We start from the raw sequence: 19,882 nt of genomic DNA, 5'->3' as shown, positions 1-19,882 counted from the left end.
AATCTGAGACCTGAGAGAATCTTCTCAATAACTAACAAAACTAAGGACCATATACATTCACTGAATGAAGATTATGAAAATAAAATACACATTTCTCGCTAGACATGTTATCAAAACACATTTTAATGCAGAAACTATCTTAAAATACTGCATTTTCCAGTGAGAATAAAATAAATGTCCAGCATTTTGGTTTTCACAAAAGAATGTGACTTGGACGCAGGCCAATAGAAAAGAATAGGACAAAAAACTTTATTTTTCAGAATTGAGGGACAAACTATTAGCACTGACAGTTGTTAGCGCCGCGCTCAGGTTAACACTGGATGGCAGTTCCTCTGAGCGTCTAATACTGCGGGTGGTTTTACACTGGAGTTAACTGAAAGCTCGGTGCGCCTCATACAGACGCTAAAGGATACCTTGTGCCTCTGTATCATAGACTGTATATAAAGATGGACGACATGGCAGCTCCCCAAAAGTGAAGCCAAAACATCTTGATCGCCCCCTGGTGGCTGGCAGCAGTTTATGTCATAAACCCCGCCCCCTCCATGTTAGCGGATGGGACATTAGCCAAACTAAAAACTCAAAGTACTCGTCAAATACATTTTTCCTAAAGATTGTTTCTGTCATTTTAGGTAGTTCTTATCACGTCGATGTTCAAGTGTTAATTTTTCTGATAAGTTTGGTTCTAATTAGTTATTTGATGCTATAAAAAGGGGTTTTCACGATTGAGTCGGCCGGGTGTATGGGCGGGACCCCGAGAACTCCAACTCCGATCACTACTGCGCACTCTGGCTCCAAATGACGTCACCAAAGCACGATGACAGTCACATGGCATATTTGACAGCTGAATACTTTTAGTTGATAAAACTTCTGCACTGTACTGCAGTGTAGATGATTGTACTTCTTCTCTGGACTTTTACTTGTAATGGAGTTTTTCTACATTGTTGCATTGGTACAACAGTACAAACCATCAGGTGTACCTTCAACTGGTTCACTGGCAGAGCTGGATTCTAAAGGTGACTTGAATATTTATACCAGTTTCTCGCCAACATACCACAAACTGACAAACACCATATCTGTGAGGGTTTGACAGAGTAGCTGATCAACACCAGCGAGTGTTTGTTTCAGCAGGTGCTGAGAGGATTTCAGACTGAATATACACAACTGAAATCACACGACCTCTCAGCTGTGAAGGCATAAAGCCATAAAGAATGAAAAGAAAGGATTCTGCAAGGTGACATTTTGTCTTTTTACATTTCCCCCTCATTGTTTTACCATAGGAGACCTCCATCTTTTTAACAGTATAACCTAAACTCACTATGAGGTATCACACTGATACCAACAAACACGCATAACCAAGACTAGATGACAACAGAAAAGACATGCATGTCAATTTGATCCATTTATTTGAACTGATCTCTCTCCATAAAAATATCTGTATGGCCGCCTGGAATATGCATTTACTTTCTTCCAGATTATTCAGGCAGATACACAAACACTTTAAAATTGTGTTAAATTACACATGAAAACTAAATCCAGTGATACATGTCATTCTGTCAGCACCGAATGCAGCCACTGTAAATAACACGTTACTTTAGCTCCATCTGTTGGCAGGAAGTGCATGTGCACATAAATCACTGTAACAGAAATCAGAAATACTTTACTGATCCCCGAGGGGAAACTCTTTATATAGAGAAGAAACAAAACATATAACAGTATTGGAACCAAAGAGTTAATACAAAGACAACATCAGAATCCTACTCTCTGTATTGGTAATATATGTGGTACAAATGCAAGTACACATGAATAGGCCCTGCAATCCCACACAGGTGTTTTCAGGTATTGCGGCTGATTGGACCTCTGCTCAGGTCAAAGGAGCATTTTTCTGGGAATTCCTCAAGGCCACTACACTCCATGTACTATGATAAAAGTATGAGTTTCCCATCCTAACGGGTGTCTCTATTTGAATTTCCTCTCTTAAGTTTATTTTTGCCCCTTTCTTTCCCCTTCTTTTTTTCTCTTACAGGAGGGAGATGCCAATCTGTCAGAGTCTGTACACGTGCTAATCAGCCATATTAATTGAAAACACCTATGTGGGTGGATGGTGGTGGCGTAGGGCCCTTCACATTGCCAGTAAATGAATTGGTCATTAACTATATATTGTACATCAGTTATGGGGGCCGTGTTACATGAATAAGGCTGAAAGGACTTAGACATACAGTGTTCCTGCAAGCATTAACATAACACATTTTATTTGATGGCCAAATTGAAGGCATTTTCCTTCATGAAAACTTTGGTCAACCATTACTATTACATACTATACTTACTGTAATGACTCATTTATCATGGATAAAATCATATTTTACACAGTGACAGTCATTTTTCACAAAGACATACCAGCAACATAGGAGCACAAATCACATCATCATCAAAAAAGAAAGAAAGAAGGAAGGAAACCAGATAGACTTCATAATAGGCCACAAATATCAGCTCACTTAAGAGAGTAACGCAGCAAACAAAAAGTGAAGCAAGTGAAATTCAATAGGCTTTTTTCACAGCAGACATTTTGACATGTCACTGTAGGAAAAGCACAGGTATAAAGCAATAAAATTAACAAAAGCAATGAATTCCCTTTAGCTGATTCGGTTTCAGGGTCCTGGCCTGTGTCTGAAATCATATATGGTGCACTATATTTACCCTCCACCATTCTGAAGTCAATGTATACAGTATATACTATACACTAATGTATATATTATACTGCTTTTTTTAGTTTGTATACAAGAAATCAACATACTCTACTGTTGTATACTAAGAAGAAATGATTCAATATGTCTGCAACTGTGACTTTAGAATGTCACTGCCAATTAAACATTAACAGCATTTTCTTTGTGCATTACATTTTCAGAGAATAGTGTCTATCAACAGCACACTCAAAAATCAAGGGTTTTTTGTCTGCATGCTGACTTATGGCACTTTTTCACACTACTCAAAACCAGCTTAGAATTAGTGTGTAGTATGGATATGGGACACAGCTTGAGTGTGAAATGTATGCCCTATATAGTGATCTCATATATATATATATGCTGGCTCACTGTCATGGCTTACTGGCATACTTGGATTGAACAGATGCTATAATGCTATAACACCTGTGCTTTTCCTGAGTCAAAATTTCTGCTGTGAATTTTTTTAATAGGAGCAATGAACTTGAAGAGGTCCATCTGAAGAGTGGGAAAGACTTAAATCAACGGTATGTTTTCAGAATTAATAAATTAAGCAAACCAGCTGTTGAAATTTTGAGGCAAGTTTAGAAAGCTCACTATTTAACACATGGGGGGGGGGGCACTGACATCCTGGCTGACATCTGTCTCCCTGCAAGAGCTGTATTGCTGATTTGACTTAAAAACAAACTGCTGCCAATACTATCCACGTATCACAAATTGAGAAGTTTACCCCATTTTAGTACATTAATACTCATATATGCATTCTTTGCAAACTATCAGAAGAGTAGGGTTGTTTCAGAGCAGCCTGACACTATAGACTGATCTTTGGGTCCCAGTGCTGTTTAATGGCAAATGGATGACTTGAGTAGGTTGGCAGACGGTCACTTTAAATGAGCAAAAACAGGAAGAACAAAGGGCAATGAAACTAACCTTATTTTAAACAACACATAACACGTTCTTTAAGGCTGGAATTTCACCATGCTGCCAAAACAGATCCCCCACAAACCTTTGTTCGAGGAAGGAATATATTTTGTTTCAAGGTTTGATGGGTCTTTGGCTTGCTCTCTTTAAAATTTAAAATTGTATTCAGGTGTGACTACAGAGGCCTACACCAAAGCAGGGGTTCTCAATCCTCAACTGCCAGCCGAGTAAAGCGGGCAACTCCATAGACATGAAGCAGGGCTACACTAAACATGCACACCTTGTAGACGTTGTCCTTCTGCATGTACACACCAAACTGCAGTCATTTCAGCAGCAGTTCAACTTCCTCCGGTCTTAAACCGGCAGAGGATGGCAGCAGTGAGCAGTGTGAGCTAAATGTTGAGATTTTATTGAAATAATAGATCGTCGACTATGCCGGATTAATCTGCAGGTCCAACTGATTCCTAAACTATATTAAATCATAAAGAATTCCATGTTGTCTGCGTCGTGAGGAATTACACACTTAAAGTCACTTATATTTAAATGGAATTTGGCGGCGTGAGAATTGACCGCATTCTGAATACCACCAGGCTTTGGACTCAACTATGCTAGATGCATTTATAAACCGTGGTGCAACATTTGAAACCACAGCCTGCAGCTGTGTCTGGCGTTTGCCACAGTGGCTGCCCTCGCGTGCCACGGTGACGCGCTCAAGAGCGGCCCATTCGTGAACGCCCGTCGTCCGTCTGCGTGGATGGGATCAGCAGGAGGCACGCGAACGAAAGGTAACCAGCTTTACAGGCATTTCCTCATTCGCTGTAGTATAGACGGTAAACGGCAGTATCAGACGGCGTCGAGCATCGATGTGTCCTGCTTTATGTCGCCATTTGGTAGAATGTAGGCCTGAGGGAAACTCGAATACACGGACCGTCCCACAAATGAGTTCGCCACGATTAACTGAGGGTGTTTTGTACCAACGTTAGCAAGAATGCTGCTGTTTGGTGACTTTACCAGTCCATTGCCCTCTGTAATGTTGTTGTATACACTATCTGTCACAGGCCTCCGCCAGAGAGGGCAAGCTCATTGAGTTGAAATGGCTTCATCCAGTGGAGCACGTATATCATTAAAGTGGAAATGCTAACACGAACACAGAGCAAGCATGTTCCTGGCTTATGACTGCACTGGAAGGAATACTTACCGGTCATTAAAGGTCCTCGTCCTTAATCTTACTTTCATATTTCTAAAAAAAGGCTACAGCCACGTCAGTCTTCTAAGTTTAAGTTCCCTGTGTAGACACCTGATATTTCCAGGGTTGCTGACTGGAGACCTCCGTACCAGATGCCCAAGCCAGTTAAAGGACCAACTCTGACATTTATAGGGCAGCCTGCTAGACAAGGGAAACAGCTGAGCTGCAGGTCCAGAATGTCTTTTTATCCTGCTCCTGTGATGTAACAAGGTGGCACACAGCATCACGAGCACCAACATGGAGAAAATCTTAATCTGAAGAAAGGCACCTCCAAATACTACATTGCTATGAGAAGTTTATACTAATCACAGTCACATTACATACAGCATTCCACCCTTTGAAAAGGATTCTTTGATTTCAAGTCTCTCTGTAAAGGATCTGATGGGCGATGTGTCCAAACATAATATCGTTAAATGATCTTTTATCGGCCCATTTAGCCCATTAAAACTAAGTGTCCATATCAAGAAGTGCTAAATATCTGCAATTCTAGAATGACCAGTCATAATTGCTTCTGTCTTGAGTCACATTTGTTATGTTTTCATTTTCAGGCCGGTGTAAGGTTTCCTTCCTCTGTCCCGGCTTCTACGAGCAGCAGCCTCACAGATAGACCGAGCTACCAGCCTGAAGAAGACTGTTTCTCCTCATGGGAAATATTTAAGCAGTGCTGCCCAGCCAGTGCTACGTCTTGTTTCATATCTCAATTGTCCCACAAGTAGTCGATGGCGCTGACTTTTTACTAAGAAAAGTCCAACAACGGCGGCTGATAACAGTACAGCTCTCAGCTTGATTGGCTATAATCTAGATGCCAGAGGACCCAAATACAAGACTCCACTGAAGAAAAGACCCTGAGGAAATAATTATTGTTTTTACTCATCTCGTCTTTGAAGTTGTGTGTCTTTTTGTTTTTGTTCAATCGTCTGCAATCATGGGGGCCACAGGCTACGGCTACTATCGTGTAGCCATCTTCTCCTGCATGTTCATCGGCTACTCGCTGTACTTCTTTAACAGGAAGACCTTCTCCTTCGTCATGCCCTCTGTGATGGAGGAGATTGAACTGGACAAAGATGACTTGGGTGAGACAGTCGGACTAATAGAGAATTTCTTTGGTCTGGTTTAAGCAATATTTCCTTAAGCAATGATTAGGTCTGTAATGAAGCTATTGTTTGTGTGTGCAGTAATGCATAAATCTGGCTTATTTAGCTTGCCAAATATACACAGTGCAAAGATATTAGCACGCACTGTGGCAAACTGGAAACTACTGGACACAGAGATAAAACGCCCTCCAGTCTGTTCAAGCTTATTCACTCAAAATTGGATTATTCTTTGAAGTGTATTAATGTCTAATACAACACTTTGCTATGTGAAGTGTCTGTTTAGGCTTAAGGGCTTACCACCCGTCTATGAGTTTTCTCACCAACGCACCTGACCTCAACACTTACTGGAATATTAAACTGGATGCAGTCCACCATTAAACAGCACGAGCAAAAGATGAAAGAAGACTCCAGACTCTATTGCCACGCTAGCTGCTCTGTGAGGCTGTGCTTAGACACGGTAATTTGAGCTAAATGCTAACATCAGCATGCTCACAAGGGCAGTGCTAACAGGTTGATGTTTAGCACGTATAATATTTCAATTCACAAATACTTTATTTGTCCCCCAAGGGGCAATTATAAGCAGCAAGAGTGCAAACAAAGTACTCACAAAAAGATACAAATATAAACATATGTAAGAAGAAGACATACACAGGGATTAGGATATGGTCAAAGTGCAGGTACAGCAGTCTATACACAAAATAAACTTTCTTGTACTGTGACTTCACAAGTCTAATGGCTTCTGGAATAAAACCAAACTTCCTTCTACTCGATTTACATACAGATGATCTAAAGCGTATTCCTGATGGCAGCAGCTCAAAGCAGTCCCAAAAACAACATATAATATAATCAACGTGATGTACGAACGTTGATTATATTATATGCCGTTTTTGAGGACTTGTAAAGCTGAACTAGGGATCTTAGTGTTATGCCAATAATTTTAGAGCTGACGTTAACAACACTTTGCAGTCGGTTCTTTTTTTTTTTTTGACAAAGGGATACAAACCAGCAAATAAATGAAGAATAAAACATTCTTCTTGTATTGAAAGTACTTTGCCATGTTCACAGTCTTAGTTTAGCATGTTAGCATGCCAGCATTAGCTAATTAGCACTAAACACAAAGTACAGCTGACCTGATGATAGTGCTAGATGAAAAGGAGGACATGAATGTCTGAACCAAATATCATGGCCATCCTCATCAACCTCATGATGGTGCTAGAGGCAAAGTCAGGGGTCAGTAGGATTCATCTCTGGGAACCATGAATGTTTGTACACATTTTTCGGGCTATCCATCCAATAGTTGTTGAAGTATTTCAGTCTGGACCAAAGTGGTGAACTGACAGACTTTCAGACAGACCAATCGGCTGACATTGCCATCCTTAGAGTCTCTACACACACTTTGTCGGTCTCTATGCATGGTTGATGATGGGTTCAAGTCACGAGTATCTTCATATTCTATAGTAGAGTATTCTCTTATCTCTACTACTACTGAGAGCAACCTTGGCTCAAGTAGAGGGCGAGACTGTGGACAAAGACTGATTTTTATATTATTGCAGTGATTCTCAGTTGTCTGTTAACTTTGGTTACCTTCATGAGTACAAAGCTACAGCCCATGTCTGCTGTTATATAGTCTGTAACTATACTTGGCTTTAATAGTAACCTCCGTGGTGTCTCTACAGGTCTGATCACCAGCAGCCAGACCATGGCCTATGCCATCAGTAAGTTCATCAGCGGCGTGCTGTCGGATCAGATCAGCGCCCGCTGGCTGTTCTCCATCGGCCTCTTCTTGGTGGGGGGCATCAACATTGCCTTCTCCTGGTCCTCCACTGTATCCATGTTCTCACTGCTCTGGTTCATCAACGGTCTGGGACAAGGCTGTGGCTGGCCCCCGTGTGGGAAGGTGCTGCGCAAGGTAATAGCACCCTGTCTGCCACCTCATGCAACGCAGATCCCTTTATTCAGTGGAATTGTAATGTTGAGAGCCAAGGGAAGTCCCACTCTCAGCACGCAGGCTGTTCATGATGCCTCTCGATTAGCCTGGGCAGCCAGTGAAGTGGTGTAACCCTGGAGTGGGAGCCACCTGCTGCCAGACATATTGTCTGTGTTTTCACTCTGTTGCAAGAGAGAACGTGCACCTGTCTGTTGGTGGTTGGAAGTGTTTGGAGGAATCCTGTTCCTTGCTGTCAGACAGTGCTGACCTTTGGGCCAGAGGTAGCACTGTGTGGTTTGAGGAGATGTCAGCCTGTGCCAGCTGTATGAGACACTTATTGTGAAAGTCCAAAGTGGAGATATTGGCAGTGGTGGTAGTTTGAAAAATTACAGAATTACCTAACAATCTGCAAGGCCTCATTCTCATTTAGTTTTTGATCATTAAGGTCTGGTGAATGGTATGCATTATAGGCAGGACTTTGAAAGTACATAACTCTTTGAGTAAACCCTAACGCATTCTGCTATTCTATATTCAGAGCCAACTTGAGGCTTGCAAGAAGCTGCCTTAAAAGTAGCAGTGTTCAAAGGTGGGGAATAAATAGGCTTTGGCATGTGTTCAGCGTGCTGAAGGGGATCAGATTACAGGAGAATGCATTTATAAACTACTTTGACCAAAGGTGTTTTCCTTCTGTACAGGAAACATCTTTAGTGGCTCAAGTCAATTTATTTATTTATATAGTCATCACAAATTTGCCTCAAGGGGCTTTACAATCTGTACAGCATACAACACCCTCTGTCCTTAGACCCTCGATTCGGATAAGGAAACATGGAATGGATAATGGAAGAAACCTCATGAAGAGCAGCAGAGGAGGGATCCCTCTCTCATGCAATAGATGTTGTGTGTTCAGAATAGACCAAGTTTGCACCAGTTTGCTGCAGCTCCTGTTCTACAGCTGAGCCAACATCCACACACTGTGGCTCAGCACGGTGTTAATTCAGCCTGCGGGCTGCCTTAGATGTTTGCCTAGTGGATTCTCAAGTTACTGGTTACTCTGTTGCGCTGTTGGGTATGCTGTGTGAGGAATGCTTCTGTCCGCCTTCAGCTATATTGCATCATGAGGGTGTGTGCTTCTGACGCCATTTCTCCTGAAGCAGTCAAATAAGAGAAGCTTCTGAACAGTGTTGCACTTAAAGTGCTGTAAATGCACACGTCTGTTTATTAGGTCAAACTGTTACAATATTAATTACTGTATGTAATGTTTCTGCTGTTTTGTCCTTGCCTCAGCCTTCTCTTAAAGATAATTAATAAATGTTTTCTCCTGTGTCTCTTTTCCATCAGTGGTTTGAGCCCTCCCAGTTTGGAACATGGTGGTCTGTGCTGTCCTGCAGTATGAACCTGGCCGGGAGTCTGGGTCCAATCCTGGTCACAGTGCTCCTGCAGTACTATGACTGGAGGACTATCCTGACCATGTCAGGCATTTTCTGTGCTGCCTTCTCATTTGTTTGCCTGGTGTTTGTAAAGAATGAGCCAAAGGATGTGGGCCTGCCCAGCATCGAGGCAGCAGCCAAGAGGGGGGCTAAGGGAGGTAAGTAAAGGGGCGAGCAGGATTACAGTGGGTAGAGAGGCCACTACCTGTGTAGCTGAAGATGGTTACCTCAAAGCATGTCAGTCACATGGTGCCATGTGAGCTCCCTTTTGATTAGAACATCCCAACAGTGGGTCTGTCCCAACACACACACTTGTGATATTTGCGAGTAGTCAAGTACCTACTGGTATGACGACCTTCTGGTAACTGCAGCAGCACCCAAGTGCAGAGGTTTCAGAGCTCACTGGGACACACATGATTAATGACGACATAACATGGCTCATGCAAGTACAAATATATGGCTGAATTGAGCTCAAATGCTTCATTGGTTTTATTTCATTTCCACTTAATCAACAAATAAGTAGGACTGACCATACAGTGTTACAGTTACAGTCAGATGACACATTGAGTAGCTGGGAGGAGTTGGGTCATACAATCAGTGAAGCAATTAAATCGAGTAATCTAGAAGCAGGTAGGCCTACTGTACATAACAGACACATAACAGTTATCTTGAATAGTTTCTGTCTAGTCATTTTTTTTTTATAGGTTTAATCTATTAGTCGTTTGAGTCACTCTCCAAGCAAAAATGCCAAACAATTTCTGGTTTCAGCTTCGGCTTCTCAAATGTGAGAATTTGCTGCTTTTCCTTGTCTTATATGATACTAAACTGAATATCTTTGGGTTTTGGACTGTTGGTCGGACAAAGTAAGCAAATCAAATATGTTACTTTCGGCTTTGGGAAATTATGATGGCCATTTTCTTTTTTATTTGTTGAAGTTTTATTTGTCAAATTGATTGAGAAAATAATTGACAGATTAATCACTTGTTTTATTTGCAGCCCTATGCTTAATATTTACTCTTGACTGCATAGTGTTTGAACATAAATAATAATATTGTGGCGGAATCCAGCATGTCACGAACTTTGTCCAACACCTGGACTGGTGTTGCGTTGGAGACTGTGGTGAATTGTGGGATACACTTGCTCTGAATACCACTCCAAAGCTGTGTGGGTTAGGTGTACTGCGTGTTGGAATTTTTCAGACATGGGACACACTTGCCTACTACCTGGTAGCGTGTGACTGTGCATTGAATTGTGCGTACTGGGACAGAGCCAGTGGCACTTCAAACTAGTGTGGAACACATTTAGTTTCAGTCCTGAACCTGTTAGGGCTCATGGCTGGTTAAATCCAAGTGCTCGGGAAAAAAATTGCTTTTATGCATCAAACACCAATTTTCTGATCTTCCAGTATGTCAGCATGTCAAACAACTACAGACTAGGAAAGAGTCATATTTACACAGGAGTAGACTGGACTTGAGGTGCGTTTCCCAAACAACAACCATGATCACTGCTTAACTACCTGAGCGCGATGGGTTATAGCTACCTACACAGTCACAAGTATAACTAAGTGTTGTCACTGTGCATGTTGAGATAATTATACAGATGAGAGAGAGGAGGTCATGGGGCGCCCGCTTTCTCTTCCCCGTCTGTCTTCGACTGCACTTTCAAAATAAAGGCCAAAAGAAAAGAGATTCTGACCCCAACATCAGTAATGTCCAGCCACATTCCACATGCAGGCTGAGCACTTAGTACCTATTAACTATAATTCTTAGTACTTATTAACTTGAATACATTTTTCCTAACTATCACAAGGCTTTAGGATATCATCTTTTTTTATAGCATAGATGTGTTCCCAAACTGTGGTCCTTTCTGTGTTACTGCAGTGACACATTTAGGAGGATTTCGATAACCAACAACAAACTCTGTCTCTAACTACAACCCTAGAGCCAGTCACACAACTTTTTGACAGTAATCACGTCTCAGGCACTGTTTTCAGAAAAGTCTGTTCTTCAAAGAGATTTTAAGGCCATAGCAGGGTGACGATGTTTTTTTGGAAATGCAGCCCAGATCTCTGCTTATTGATTTGTGGACTATTCATGCTTTATGCATGAGTTAGAATCTTAAGTTTAAAAAGGCATGTTCAAAACTAGCCGATGCAAGTAAAGGTTGACTGTGAAAACTGTGTATAAGCGTGAGTAGACTAAGAAATGCGTGTTCATTTTACCTGGGGAAACCATGAGACCAATTTGCTTAATTTGCAATCAAACTGTGGCCATGCGGTGAAACGCCACTTTGACACCCCACGTGCCCATTTTCAACAATTTTGTGCCAAGCTCAGAGTTAAGAACCACAAAACTTCACCAGCTGAAGTTGTCATATCAAGATACCTCAGAATAATTGTAAAATCAAGGGAATCAGCATTTTCAACTACGAATATAGTTGTGTACACAGTTGTGTACATGTTTTGTGTACATAGTTTGGGAGTTTTTGGAACTTAAATGTCAGTCTCTTTATCCATCCTTCCTTGATCTGTGGACAAGTGGACCTTAAGACTTGTATTTGAGAGTATGCCATCCCCGCATTTTACTGCTCATGTTATAGATATGAGTATGTGACAAATAAATCTGTTGAAGATGGCGCTGTGGATGGCTGGACATTACTAGACTTTTTGGGAGTTTTTAACAGAACTATGTGACTGTTTGTCTAAGATTGGACATTTCAGAACAGATTTACAGTATAACCAGTCAGGTACCAACAGACACTCCATGGATATAATACTTACTTATTTAGATGTGATGGACATGCTGCATAGAATAAGTTAACCCATACATACTAGTGCACCTACTGTATACTGTACTGTATGTATATTGACCCATTGCTGATCTCTTCTTAATTTGAGCGTGTGAACGTATCTCCCTGTCTGTACTTGTACTCACCAGGCAACAGTGAGAGCACCCTAAGTGAGTTCCTCCTCTCTCCTTTCCTGTGGGTGCTGTCTCTGGGCTACTTGGTGGTGTTTGGGGTGAAGACGGCTGCCACTGACTGGGGACAGCTCTTCCTCATGCAGGAGAAAGGCCAGACTGCTCTCATGGGTATGCATTTTAACTGTCCATTGCTTCCCACTGATTTTCACTTCAGTCTGAATGGTTAGGGGTGCTGACATCAGCCGTGTTGCTCACAGGCAGTACCTACATGAGTGCCTTGGAGGTGGGAGGTTTTGCGGGCAGCCTTGCAGCAGGGTTCCTCACTGACAGAGCTGTAGCTCGGGTGAGTAACAAACAAGGATAAATTAGGCAAAAATGACTGGGGTTATTGAGTAGAGTTCCATGTTAAAAACATCTTCTCTTTGACTTCCTCCAGCAAGGCTTGGGCACCCACGGTAACCCTCGCCATGGCCTGCTCATTCTCATGATGGCCAGTATGTATGTGTCCATGTACCTCTTCAGAGTCACCATCACACCTGAAATCCCAAAGGTAATTTTAATTGAATTTCTGTCCCTACTGTGTAAAATGCTTGAAATGCACGTTGTCAGTGTTACAAATATTGAAAAGAGCTTATTTTCTTTGCTCAGGAGGCTCCTCTTTGGGTCCAAGTCATTCATCCTGTCTCTGTCCTCATTGGTGTGTCAGAAAAAGAGGTATGCTCAAAAATGTTATGGGGTTCATGGGGATAAAAAATACACTGTGCTGAATCTTAGGAAAGCTTCTAAGAACACCGTGTTCCACGTTTTCATATTGTCATACACAGATCTGGATCCTCATCCTCGGTGCGGTGTTTGGATTTTCTTCTTACGGACCAATTGCCTTGTTTGGGGTGATTGCCAGTGAAAGTGCTCCTTCAAATTTTTGTGGGACCTCTCATGCTGTCGTAGCTCTGATGGCTAATGGTAAGCTGCAGATTCATATGACCAGCAAAAACACGTGTATCACTTACTGTAGTATTTCAGCATTCATATGACTGAACAAGCTTTCTTTTGTTACAGTGGGGGCTTTTATGGCGGGGCTTCCCTTCAGCACTGTTGCAAAACAACACAGCTGGGACATGGCTTTCTGGATAGCCGAGGTGATAATGGCCATCGCCACCATTGGCTTCTTCCTCGTACGCAACATGCGCACCAAAATGGGACGGATCGCAGAGAAAATGGACTAATGTATCTTCCTCAAATGAGCCAACTGTCAATGTCCTGTTACTTGACTAGACAGACTGTGTTCTTGCACTGTTGACTGCTCTGTATACAGAATACTGCACATTAATACAACTCTAATTTGACCAAACAAAACCACTGTCAAACAGACTAATCTCAGACATTTTTTTCCTGATGAACTGGGTAGATGTAGATGTTCAGGGTGGGCGTGAGTCTTTGAACCAGTTTAGATTCACAATCAGGTACTTTAGTCACACATACTTAGATTTTTCCTCATATTCACCAGCACAAAGATAATTGTTCATCACAAGCTAACATTCTAATGCTTCCACTTAATCCTAAAGGCAGTTGCTTTATGACAGCTGTATGCTAAAAAAGAACATGGGCATGAAAATATGTAAAGGTTTGAGTGGATGTGTGCTGCTCATTTCATACCTTGCCTTCATTGGAGGTCAGTTATATTTAACTTATTGAATGTGTACTGATGGCCCTGTATATTCTAGACTATTAATTGTCTTAAGTATTTGCACAAATGTGGTAGCATGTGTCATGGTCATCTTACCAATACCTCATGTATTTGTAAAAATGTTATAGGCTCATTAATTCACTGAATTAATGAGCCTATAACATGAAGCAATTGGAGAAAATGTTATTTTTATATACAGTTCTATGATACAAAATAAGACTTTGATGCTGACTTCTTAGGCCATGTCAGCTTTTGTGATCTGACATGTTTTTAAGGACTGATTAATATCAACCCTTTGCAACAGGCGTTTTGTCACTGCTACTGTAGTTATGTGCAACAGTTACAAAACTAGGTTATATACTGTTAACTTTGTCATCTATAAAATCTGTGATCTGTGAGTTTTGTCAACTCCAGTAATAATGGCTCTACACCCAGTGCCACATTGGCATATCTCTAGCTTACTGGAATTGTACAATGGCCTTGAAGGAGTTCAAGACATCTAATAAATGTGAAGTTTACTTTGTTTTGTTTATGTTTATCTGTAAGCTGGCAGTAGTTCAACTTACTGTGAGATTTTGTCTCTTGCTTCAGCCGATTCTGCAAAAGCCCCAAAATGCATTTGCACTAAAGATGCATAAACCTTGCGAAAGCATGGAAGGAGACTGTCTCCTCATAGCAGGACATGAAGAACAATTATAACAACCAAAAACTGCTCCGGTGTACATATGGGCATGTGAGTATTCTTTTAAGACAGACTAGAAAAAAATGTTGACCTATCCTTTAATTCAGTGTATTGCCAATGTCAGGCTGATTGGCTGGACATGATGTTTTGTCATTTTGTTTACTGCATATTGAGAGGCCATCATCAAAATGAATTCAGGGTCACAGCTGCCACGCTGAGATCATGTTCTCTGTACTTTTTTTCTGAAAATGTGAGTAATTTACCGGCAGATTCAAGTATTATTAGACTCCGTAAACATCAAGAATTTAGTATTTCCCCTCCAGTGGTAGCGTGGAGAGAAATCCAACACGATATATGGTCACCGTCATTGGAAGACGTGCATTTCACTGGTGAATTTTAAGTTTCCATAAGGGCTATAGGCTGTATTTGTGTTTCCAGCAAAGAGCGCTCGCTGCGTGCTTCAGTAAAGCATTGGCCCGCTCACACGCTCGTTACATCGTCTTAATCCGCGGTAGTTACAGGCAGTTGGCATTTGGTTACACCGCTACAGGCATGAACGAAACGAAGATGTGTAAGGGCGCGCGCGACATTATCGGTTTGTTTACTAACACAGCAGCTAAATATAATTTTGTGAAAAAAAATGCATCCTGATATGAGGGAGAGAAGAGGCGAGGCAGGAAACACAGCGGCTGATAAACCAGCGGGCCAGCGAGAAGCTGTCCATGGTGCTGAAGCCACTGTGGTCTGCTGTGCCTGGGACAGAGCTGCTAAAACCCTTCACGGGGAACATCGGAACTGCAAATCATTTCTATAGGAGTTCAACAATACGCCGTTCGTTTGACTCTTACCTTTTGGTCGCTTTTTTTTTTTTTAGTTCAACAAGTGCCACAGCATGGACTCACCTGAATCTGAATTGCCTTTGAACTTGTCCTCTTCACCTCTAAGCACATTTTCTATTATACCTGGACCAAAATACAAACATTTTAAAATGAAGATTTAGCCTATATTTGCCAATGAATTAGATGGTTATACTAACATCCTCCAGTATATTTCAGGCCCCTTTCCCAGGCCTTCATTTTTCTCTACTTGCAAATAATCATTCAGTAACTGACCACTGTCAGTGCTGAATCCTACAGTGTATCTGACATGCTTTCTGGCCGTGTATACAGTAATTATTATTATTTTATATACAAAGCCTCATTAGCAAGACTTCTTTTTATCCCCTTAACGTCTTCAGAATGATGAGACACCTTTCAAGCTTTGCCTTTTAGTTAGAAGACTGTAGAAACAGTAACTTATCAGCAACCTTCACAATTAAACAACTTTTCAGAATGAAACAGCATAACAACTACCAACCGAGTTTTATTGGTTTGTTGATAACAATCATTACACAGGTACATCTATAAACAAATAAAAAGAAACTGCACACTTGTACTTGATACAGATACCTAAAACTCACAGGAATATTGCTACTGCTGGTATGCATTTGACATCTCAAATAAATGTACAGTTTGTCTTTTGGCCTTTAAGAAGCCAGTCTCAACAGTTTGTTTTTTTATGGTTACACACCTCATTAGCTTGGCTAAGAAAACAAATTCCATTTTTACCATCCTTACAATGTACCATTACACACTGCATATAGAAAGATTGAAAACCCTTTTCACAGCAGCTATACAAATTTATTGCGATGCTATCACAGAACAGAGACACAACCAACACACGCGATGCACAGTTCTGATAGGGAGAGCTCCAGTACTAGGGATTTTAGCTTTATTGATCAGATTTGTTAAGAAAACTGCATGAGTACAAGTGTTAACATATAGGAACAAATCTTACAAACATTCTAAAACACTGCTCTTCATTATAAAACAATAAAACAATGAGTTGCCCTGTGACTTTGTCCATCTCCACCCCAGCACAGATTACATACACTGTCCCTTATAAAGCATATGGAATGTAATCCACGCAGGCAAGCTCTTCCGGTTGTTCCCCAGCTCCTGTGAACGTCGTGCTTGCGTGTTGACACGGTAACCTGTCTCGCACCCTCCCCTCCTTCACATTTAAAACTGAAATGAAATCCACCGACAGTAACAACAATGACCGCAATTTTTTTTGGCGATGCAAAATTGTGGGATGTGATGAAATTCCCGTCTCCAAATTGACTTTTTTCTTTCATTAAAAAAAAGTGTTCTCTACAATCAAACTACTAAAAAACCTGTATTTAGAAAATAGTTGATAAAAATATTCCCCTGAATTGTACAAGAAAAGAGGTACAGGGAGCACTGGTAAAAGACGTGGTTTATGAGATGTTATTCTGCTGCCTCATCTTTTTGTTCAGCTGCGTCTGTAGCTGGTGCCTGTAAGACAAATTATAGAGAATCAAGTTTCATCACCAAAGAGATGAGCTTTGTTTTGCATGTTTACACATGACGCCATGACTCTTACCTCTTCCTCAGCTTTGGCTTCGCCATTCTCAGCAGGGGCCTCTGGTGCTTTCTCCTCAGGCTTGGCCTTCTCCACCTCCTTGGCTTTCTTAGGCTTAGCAGGTCCCTTCTGCAAACAAAAACATTAACCACATCAGTCACTCCTTCAACAGCTGAGAGTCTGATAAATGAATCTAATCAGAAGTAATCAAAACAAGGCCCCACCTTTGGCTTAGGTTTGGCCTCTGCCTTTGCAGGTGCAGGTCTCTGTGGGGACAAAAACCATTAGTGTCAGCACTGAGAATGCAGTAAACAGCATGCATATCGTCTGTGACGGTCTGGGCTTGTCTGTACTTACGTCTTTCAACCTGAGAGATCTCCTCTTGGGCTGCAGAGAGAGAGAGTGAACAGACAGGGTGATTACATTTAACGTAGCAGCCATTGCTCTCACTGGTGGGCTGTTACTGACCCCTGGTGGGTAGGCGGATTAACTGTTTCATTAATGTTTTTCAAATGAATAAAACTCAGATTCAGGCTCCAAACAAAAATGTGTTAGTCAGATTATTCCTTACCGCTGATTCACCTCCTGCAGCTGCCTGTGAGGGAAAGAAGAAAAACAGGTTATGGAAATTGTCTGCATTTCACTGTGCCTATGGTGGGTTTAATTGGTGGTGGGTAGTGGGGGCATGGCCTTTAAGTATTAGTTATATAACTCCAAAGTGGGCGTTTCCAGACAGAATATTAGCCTATGCCTGCACATCCAGCTTCATACATGATTTAGTTGAGACCAAGCACTCTGATTGACTGAGATATTATCTAAAAACTTGCACAATTGAGTTCATAACCTGGGGAAAAAAAACCTCTGTATATAAACATTGGGATTTGTTGGGTCTCTGTAAATAATATTATAAAGAGTACGGTCTAGACCTGCTCTATAGGAAAAGTGCAATGAGATAACTTCTGTTATGAATTGGCGCTATATAAATAAAACTGAATTGAAAATTGAAACATCAGTCCCCATCAAAGCTATAAGAGTAAGACACTCTCATTAGTCAGCATGTTTACAGCCATTACACCAATTAGGAATATTACATGTTAGCTGCTTAGCAACATATCAAAATGAAATCCTTGTGGAACTACATTTGATAGCGCAAAACACCAAAACAAGAAGAACGTGTCCTTTGACAGGCTTGAATACAAACGCCCTAGTTTAACAGCGTCATATAATATCAGAATGTAGTTTAAACAGCGTCATGTGGCCGTGCTCTCTCCCAGCTCCTGCTGCATTTGCATACTGTAAACCTCCGGTGGAGGAGGGGCCGGGCTCCGCCTCCTCACGACACATCCATTCATTGGTAATAAATGGGATTGCCAGTGTACGGAGAAAACCGAGCGATGTAGTGAGCGTTCCCGCCATGAATTTGAAAAGAGTCACTCCGAGATGCTCAGCGACTCTGTCGATCTGGTAGCAGAATCTACTAGAACCCCCAGCAACAAGAGCAGCGCTTTGCTGACGGAGGCTCGTCATTGCATAACCTACGGCTGGCCTGAGCCGACGATACACAGAAAGACACCCCGCTAACACGACGAACGCCTTCCAAGAACTGCACACACACACACACACACAAAAAACCCCCCACACATGCACGCGAGTCTTATCAAAGAGAGTCGTTATCGTATTATCATAAAAAATAAACACATTAAAAGTGGTTTTGTTCCACAAGAAAGCCACAAACAAGACAAGCCGCACAGACAAAAATAACAACCTCAACATTACAGTCAAACTCCCAGCGGATAACGTGCTATTACTGGATTATACGTTTTCGATGTCGGTCCCATTTTCTCTCAGAAAAACTTTAGTATCCAGCGTGACGACCCCCATAGGAAACAATCAATATGCCGCCAACTTTCTCTGCAGAAAAGCAATCCATCGACAGAGAAAATGACCCCGCTTTGTCCTACACTGCAAGTAGCCTAAATGTATTTATACACAATTGCAATAGTGCATGTCACCATCCTGCGGTAAAAACCCGGCATACGGAAAACCACTTGGCACAAAGATAATCACTGCACGAGAGATAAGACCAAGAATCAGCCACTTCAGAAAACCAAAACAGACGCTACATACCAACTAAACTCTGGGCTGCAAGGCGCAACAATGTTGACATTCGCTCGGAACAGAAAACGGACATTTGTAGCAACATTTCAACAACTCTGCCCGCAAGCTGTAACAAGCCCATTTTACAAATTGCATTTGGGGTTTATAAATGCTGTATTACTGAATGCATGAAAGATGTCGGTCTACTCACTTTGCTCCTTTTAGGCATGGTTGGTTTGTGTGGGGTGTTTTTTAAAAAAAGAAAAAGAGCTAAATGTTACTCAATACAGGAGAAAATACAGTGGTATATTCAGGATAAAGCTGTGCCAGTACAGTCTAACACAGCGCAGCGAGACGTTAATGTTCCATTGGAAGAAAAACTAGCTCAAACCGGATTGGATTCCCCTCCTCCCTCCCTACTACAAACCGTTATAGTTCCTGCATGATTGACGGGATATGTCCCGCCCCCGCTGCCCGTTGATTGGACGACAGAATGGTCAGCAACACGATTTCAAATCTGGGCTTTTACCTGTGTGGGCACGTCACACGTCAGTCAACAGTCATGGCGAGCTATTTGTCTGTGCAGCCATCTGCTGTAACATGGCAAAATGTTATTAAATCTGCCTTTCGCCTCGCTTAGAAATGCTTTTGTTTCCCACCAAATGCTACACGTTGACATGTCCGAGCATTGCGTCTGAAATGTGTTAAAAGCAAGCCCACTCCGCGCCTTTAACACGAG

The 19,882-nt window shown here is 41.7% G+C and overlaps 2 protein-coding genes across 6 annotated transcripts; one reads left to right on the top strand and one right to left on the bottom strand.

The window, feature by feature from the left end:
* Positions 1-3,988: 3,988 nt before the first annotated feature.
* On the top strand, positions 3,989-14,463 carry LOC122888427 (glucose-6-phosphate exchanger SLC37A4-like). 5 transcript variants are annotated; one of them, XM_044222867.1, is made up of 12 exons: positions 3,989-4,423; positions 4,697-4,848; positions 4,932-5,053; positions 5,433-5,957; positions 7,655-7,887; positions 9,244-9,490; positions 12,269-12,421; positions 12,511-12,596; positions 12,690-12,803; positions 12,902-12,967; positions 13,078-13,216; positions 13,313-14,463. In XM_044222867.1, the coding sequence occupies exons 4-12, from the start codon at positions 5,810-5,812 to the stop codon at positions 13,477-13,479; spliced, it is 1,353 nt and encodes a 450-aa protein (XP_044078802.1). In that variant the 5' UTR covers positions 3,989-4,423; positions 4,697-4,848; positions 4,932-5,053; positions 5,433-5,809; the 3' UTR covers positions 13,480-14,463. The 5 variants fall into 5 exon arrangements, with proteins under 5 accessions (XP_044078802.1, XP_044078803.1, XP_044078805.1 ...); XM_044222868.1 differs by having other exon boundaries at positions 4,932-5,094; XM_044222870.1 differs by lacking the exon at positions 4,932-5,053.
* Positions 14,464-15,964: 1,501 nt separating this feature from the next.
* Positions 15,965-19,535, bottom strand: si:ch73-1a9.3 (non-histone chromosomal protein HMG-like). Its single transcript, XM_044222872.1, has 6 exons — positions 19,355-19,535; positions 17,618-17,641; positions 17,404-17,433; positions 17,271-17,312; positions 17,068-17,175; positions 15,965-16,979 (listed from the first exon to the last, which is right to left on the bottom strand). Exons 1-6 carry the CDS (start codon positions 19,370-19,372, stop codon positions 16,932-16,934), a joined length of 270 nt encoding a protein of 89 aa, XP_044078807.1. The 5' UTR covers positions 19,373-19,535; the 3' UTR covers positions 15,965-16,931.
* Between the last annotated feature and the right edge of the window lie 347 nt (positions 19,536-19,882).

The sequence above is a fragment of the Siniperca chuatsi genome, linkage group LG14 (assembly GCF_020085105.1).
Source record: "Siniperca chuatsi isolate FFG_IHB_CAS linkage group LG14, ASM2008510v1, whole genome shotgun sequence".
Lineage (NCBI taxonomy): Eukaryota > Metazoa > Chordata > Actinopteri > Centrarchiformes > Sinipercidae > Siniperca > Siniperca chuatsi.
Note: the sequence above shows the minus strand (reverse complement) of the source record. Positions and strands in the feature narration are given on the sequence as shown.